This window comes from Vulpes vulpes, chromosome 12, assembly GCF_048418805.1.
Source record: "Vulpes vulpes isolate BD-2025 chromosome 12, VulVul3, whole genome shotgun sequence".
NCBI lineage: Eukaryota > Metazoa > Chordata > Mammalia > Carnivora > Canidae > Vulpes > Vulpes vulpes.
The window spans coordinates 133,077,553-133,083,732 of NC_132791.1; the positions used below are offsets into that span (position 1 = coordinate 133,077,553).

At 58.1% G+C, this 6,180-nt stretch overlaps 1 protein-coding gene across 1 annotated transcript; it reads right to left on the reverse strand.

Annotated features, from left to right (window-relative positions):
- Positions 1-1,245: 1,245 nt before the first annotated feature.
- GP1BA (glycoprotein Ib platelet subunit alpha) lies at positions 1,246-4,884 on the reverse strand. Its single transcript, XM_026005271.2, has one exon. The coding sequence runs from the start codon at positions 4,050-4,052 to the stop codon at positions 1,704-1,706; it is 2,349 nt and encodes a 782-aa protein (XP_025861056.2). The 5' UTR covers positions 4,053-4,884; the 3' UTR covers positions 1,246-1,703.
- Positions 4,885-6,180: the final 1,296 nt, after the last annotated feature.

The following is a 6,180-nucleotide window of genomic DNA, read 5'->3' on the forward strand; positions in this document are numbered from 1 at the left end:
CCAGGAAAGCCTGAAGAGGAGAGGAAGGCTGACCTCTGACCTGTGGGGGCTTGGGGGTGGTGGCCAGAGACTGGATTTGAGCCCCACCTCATGGAAAGTGAGTGCCCTATCCATTTCTTTAGTAGAAGATGTGAGATTCCCGGGCCCTGCCTCAAGGAGCCTAAATAATCTGGGGCGTAAAAGGGCACAAGAAGGTCAGTTGGAAGGAGGGCCAGACAACGTGAGGCCCGGAGTTTTCTGAGCCAGGCCAGGGGACAGGCAGGCAGCAGGTGGAAACTGTCCCCTTGGCAGAGCCTCCTCAGGAGAAGATGAGCTGGGCAGCCAGGCGCCCCTGCTGGGCCCTCCCGCCTCTGCCTCTCTTACCCACTCTCAGTGCCTGCTTGTCTGGGCCAGGGTGGCCTCTCCGAGACACTGGGAGCCCAGGCCGTGTCCCTAAGAGGTTCAAGTCCAGAGGGGAAGATGGCCCAGGGGCAGGTGGCATGGGGAGTGGAGCAGGAGACCCAGGGGGAAACACACCAGGTGTGTGTGAAGCGGGTGGCAGGTGATCTGGAACCTTGTAACAGCTGCAGCTCCACCTGTAACAGTGGACCACCTGTTGCTAGAGGTCAGTTGGGGGCATAGAAGTCACGGAAGCCCTTGGTTGCCAAGCTCAGGACTTGTCCCGTGTCCAGGACGGTTCAGAGCAGGAGAGGTGCCCTCGAATTGCCAGGTTCATGCCACCTGGAGAAGGGAGCCTCAAGCCAGGTGGGTTCAGCTTCCATCCCCATTCTCTGGGCCCTGAGTGTTGGTTCAGGCAGGAGACAGCCCCGCTCGGAGTTGTGAGGAATGGGGGAACCTAGGGGAGCAGGAGAGACATGGCTTCCGATTAGCTGTGTTCCAGCATGTGAGCGGGACGCTCTACTGAGGCTGCTTGGTAACCCCCGCCAGGTGGCTGTCCCCACCAGGGCCACACCTGGCTGTATCGCTGCCTGGGCAGGGCGGGAGGCTGCAGGTGTCAGCAGGTGCCCACCTTGGCTCCCACCAGGGCTACAGGCAGGGATAACCTCAGCAGTCACCGCTCCAGGGAGTCGCAGTGGGTTCTGAGCTGGAATTAGTGCCTGTGAGGGGACTAGTGCATGGGCGCCACTGGAGGAGAGGAGGTGCCCCAGGCCGCTAGCTTCTGTGGCTCCCACTCCTGACCACAGGGGCCCTGGCCACTTTTCATCTCCAAAGGAAACTAAGCTTGCTTTTTTAAGTTACTTTTTTTTTTTTTTTAATTATTATACAAGTAACATACAACGGTGGAAAATGCTAAACAGGAAGAGGAAGAAAACCCCTAAGCTTGGGCTCCCCAGGGATGACGAGGGCTCTCGTCTTGGTGCATCTTTTCCCCAGTTCCCTTAGGTACCTGCATGTGAGAATCACGCTCTGTTCCATTTGCTTTTCCCTCAAGCTCCCCCCCCCCCCAAGGTGATGGTGATGTCCGAGTGGTCTGTGAACCCCTCCTGCAGCATAAGGAGCTCTGTTGGGTGGCCCATCCGGCTCCCCTGCCCGTGCTGCTTCACTGAGGTTGTGCATGCAATGCGGAGAGGAGGCTTCTGACCCAGAAAAGGTGCTTAAGGCCTCCCCCCAATCCTGTGCTCCCTGCCCACCCACCCCCAGCAAGATCCTCATAGGAGGGCCCATCACAGCCTCTCAAGGTCCCCAAACTGCCCACCATTGCCTCAGAGGCTGTGGCTGGAGTATCTAACGCCCACCGTACCTAGCAGGTCCTGCCCACGACCCAGGCTCAGGGCAGAGGGCCGTCGTCCTGCCATCAGAGGCCCCACGTGGCTGTTAGCTCGGACCCACAGGAAGAGGCTGGAGCGGAAAGTGGGGAATGACCCTTGAAGAAAGAGCAGCCAGGCCCAGGGCACAGTCACCTGCTTTCCCCACTGCAGCTCCAGATGGGTGGTGTGCGTGGCCATGGCCAGGGCTTGGGGCTTCACATGCTGGGCCCAGGTCAGCAGCAGGATGAGGACCACAGAGGCAAACAGAAGCCAGAGGAGACCCAAAATATAGAAGCCCAGGGGGAGGAGGCAGCAGAGGTCAGGGTTGAGCAAAGGATGGTTTCTGGAGCTATCTGAAGTTCCTCGAGCCACCTCATGGGCCTCTGGGAGGTGGACAAGGGAGGGGACTATTGGGTATTCTGAAGTAGTACAAAGTGAGGTTAATTCTGGGATGCCTAAGAAGGTGGTTGATTCGGAGAGAGTTAGGGTTGTGGTGGGCTCCAAGGTGGTGGGAGGCATGGTGGGCTCCGGGGTGGTTGGGGGCGTTGGGAGCTCCCGGATGGTTGTGGTTGTGGTGGGCTCCGGGGTGGTGAGGGTTGTGGCGGGCTGCGGGGTGGTGGGGGTTGTGGCGGGCTGCGGGGTGGTGGGGGTTGTGGCGGGCTGCGGGGTGGTGGGGGTTGTGGAGGGTGTGGTGGGCTCCAGAGTGGTTGGGGTTGTGGTGGGCTCCAGGGTGGTGGGGGGCATGGTGGGCTCTGGGGTGATTGGGGTTGTGGTGGGCTCCAGGGTGGTGGGGGGTGTGGTGGGCTCCAGGGTGGTGGGGGGTGTGGTGGGCTCCAGGGTGGTGGGGGGTGTGGTGGGCTCCAGGGTGGTGATGGGCATAATGGGCCCCAGGGTACTCGGGAACATGGTCTGTTTCTCAGTGAACTCCAGGGTGGAAGACAAGTAGGCCATTTGGTGGTCTGGATAAGCAAATGTTGGGTAGAGCAGGCCCCAGTGGGTTGTGTGGGCTTTGGTGTGGGTAGAGAAGCTGACCACAGCCCGTGTAGCAGGCGCCTCAACCCCCAGGAGTTCCTCGTCCTCGTCGTCATAGTTGTCGTAGTCCATGTCACCCCCGTCCACGGGGCTGGGGCAGTCCTTCCCCTGGTAGGTGTGCACGGGCACATTTTTCCAGTTGACACATCGCACGCTGTCCACGTTAGGCGTCGTGGCTTTGGCTTCCACACCCTCCTTCCACAAGTAGACGTTATTGCTGTTGTCCCGCAGCCAGCGAGCCAAGTAGAGGATCTCGCAGTCACAAGACCAGGGGTTGCCATGGAGGAAAGTGAACGGCAGGAGGAGGTCCCCAAAGAAGCCTTTAGGTACGGTGCGCAGCCAGTTCCCTTGGAGGTAGAGGGTGTCCAGTTCCCCGAGCCCCTCCAGGAACCCCGGGGGCAGCTCAATCAACCTGTTGTCGGCCAGATTGAGCTTCCTCAGCTGGGCCGTGGGCGCTAGGAGCCTCGGGGGTAGCGTCTTCAGCTTGTTGCCGCGCAGGTAGAGCTCATGGAGGTGGCTCAGGCCATCAAGTGTGCCAGGGGACAGTGCCACCAGCTCATTGAAGGACGCGTCCAGGGTAGTGAGTGCCGGCAGGGCCCGTCCCAGCGACGGCAGGCTTTTCAGCCTGTTGTGGGACACGTCCAGGGTCTCCAGCCGCGGCAGCATCCCATCTACCTGCAGCTGGGTCAGCTGGCTTTGACGCAGGTGCAGCTGGGCCAGCCGGGTCAGAGGTCCCAGCGGGGCGGTGGAGAAGGCACCCAGGGGGTTCTCGGCCAGATGAAGGATGGCCGTGTCCCCTGGCAGGCCCGGGGGCAGTGCCTTTAGCCCCTTGTTGTCACAGTTCACCTCTACCTGGCTGGTCACCTTGGAGACCTCGCAGATGAACTGAGGGCGGCAGAGGCGGGCCAGCAGAAGCAACCACAGGAGCAGATGCATGAGGACCTGGGAGGGGGAGCTTGAGTGGGCACCTTGTGGGTCCTGGTTGCTAGCCCTTGCCCACACTGACCCCCCGCCTTCCAGCCTTGGTGGCCAGCACCACTGCCTGTGTGCTGGCACCCCCCCCCCCGCCCCACTTCTGCTTACCAGCAAACAGAAAGACCTCTGAGGGTGCAGAGCTTCCCGCAGGGTGTGACTGTCCTCTCCTCCAGCTCCAGGGAGGGCCTGGTTGGGGGCAGGAAGGGAACGGGGATGGGGAGGAAATGCCAGCCTGATAGGGACTCCTGTGACCCGGGAGCAGCGTCCCTGCCGGACACAGGCCCTTATCGCCTCCATCCACTGCTGCCCCCAGCCCTCCCTGTGGCTCTTGTCCTGCTGTCCGGCTGCACAGGGCAGATCGGGAGTGGACTCCTCCGACCACCACCGGCCCCAGCTTCTCAGCTTCTCTGGCTGCCATTTGCTTCCCCTTCACAGTTGCCAGTTTTAACCCTCACCCCTCTCTGCCCTTTGCCCTCTCTGCCCTGGTTCCCTCCAACCCACTGGCTGCATTCCGGCCAAGATCACTGGTTCTCCGCCCCCCCGCCCGCCCCCAGCATCCACTGGATTCGTCTCCATTATAACTTCGCTTGTTTTGTGCAGCACGCTTACCTGTGGCCTCTCCCACCTTGGGCCCTGTGCCCCTTATTTTCTTCTTACTTCTCTGGCTGGTTATTTCTCAGTGTTGATTCCTCTTCCTCTGCCCTTCATGAAAAGCAAGTCTGCCCCCAGAGTTTGGTCTCTGGCCCTCTCCTTTCTTTTGTGCTACACAAAACCCAACGTGATCCTCATTTGTTTCCATCTTTCAACCACCATCCACGCACCCCAGAGACTCAAATCTGCCTCTAGGCCAGACCCCTCTCCAGACACCTGAACATCTGGGTCCCCTGCCCTTTGGATTCCTTGCGTGTTCCACAGGCATTAAGACAATATGTCTAGGGATCCCTGGGTGGCGCAGCGGTTTGGCGCCTGCCTTTGGCCCAGGGCACGATCCTGGAGACCCGGGATCGAGTCCCACATCGGGCTCCCGGTGCATGGAGCCTGCTTCTCCCTCTGCCTGTGTCTCTGCCTGTTTCTCTCTCTCTGTATGACTATCATAAATTAAAAAAAAAAAATTAAAAAAAATGTTTAAAAAAAGACAATATGTCTAAAGCTAAGCTCGTCATCTCTCCAAATAGCTAACCCTCCTGTGTCATCCACCCATCCAGCCACTCAGTCAGTGCAAACAATCCCTATCCATGACTGCCATCCTTAACATCCTTAACATCTTTCATCCCCTATCCAACCTGTTGCCAAGTCCTGCTGATTTTACCTCCTATTCTCTCTGGAATCCACTTCTTTCCATCCCTGCTGCCACCATTCCCAGTCCAGGACATCAGTTCTCTAGGGCCTCCCCACCACAGCCTCCCGGCCAGTCTCCTAACTATGCAACCTCCCATCTCACCATTTCATGTGGGAGTGGTCTTCTAGAACCACAGATCTGTTCGTATCCTTCCACTGCTTAGAACTCATCAGTGGCTCCTGACAGCTCTGAGATCCCTTACGTGGCCTGCAGGGTCCTGCATGGTCTGTTCCTTGCCTACCTGTCCAGCCCTGTCTCTTACCACACCACCTTTCATTTTAGATCATACTCTTTCTTCTGCCTGGTCTGTCTCACCCCCTTATCCCCTTATACGCAGTCCTTACTTATCTGGAAAGTCCCAGCCCACAAATTTCTCCTTGTCAGAAAGGCTTTTAAGACTTCCCAAGACTTGGGGCGCCTGGCTGGCTCAATTGGTGGAGTGTGGAATGCATGACTCTTGATCTTGGGGCATGAATTCAAGCCCCACGTTGGGTGTAGAGATTACTTTGAAACCAAACTTCCCAAGACTGACAAGTTGGGTGCCTATTTCAAACAGCCTGTCACCATGACTGTTGGTCCACTGCCCCTTCAAATGACTAATGTCCCAGCAGGGGCGTCACACAGCCACACCAGTCTGCCCCTGTCTGCTCGCCTCACCACCATTAACACTTCGGCCAGAGGCAGTTAATCCATAGATTTGCCATTTATATTTATGTAATATGTGATATGCCCACTGCAAAAAGTACTTGGAACCATGGGGGGTGGGGGGTGGGGGGAATGAGGAATCAAGCTGCAAGAAGTGTGGGGAGAAGTTGCAGAGAGTGATGTGGAGTGGGGCCCCTGGAGCTGTTGACGATTGCTGTATTTGTATCACAGTTTTTAGTCGTGAGCAACAGAAAATGTTCCGGCTAATTGAGGATGAAAAGGGATTTGCTGGATGTACATTGGCTGCTCCACACACTTCCCAGTAAGGGCTGGAGAACCAGACCTGGAGCTACCCAGAGCAGACCCAGACTGCAGAACTAGTGTGGTGAGCCAAGCTCTGCTCCTGCTCTGACACCAGGTCCCACTGGTCTTGCACAGCCC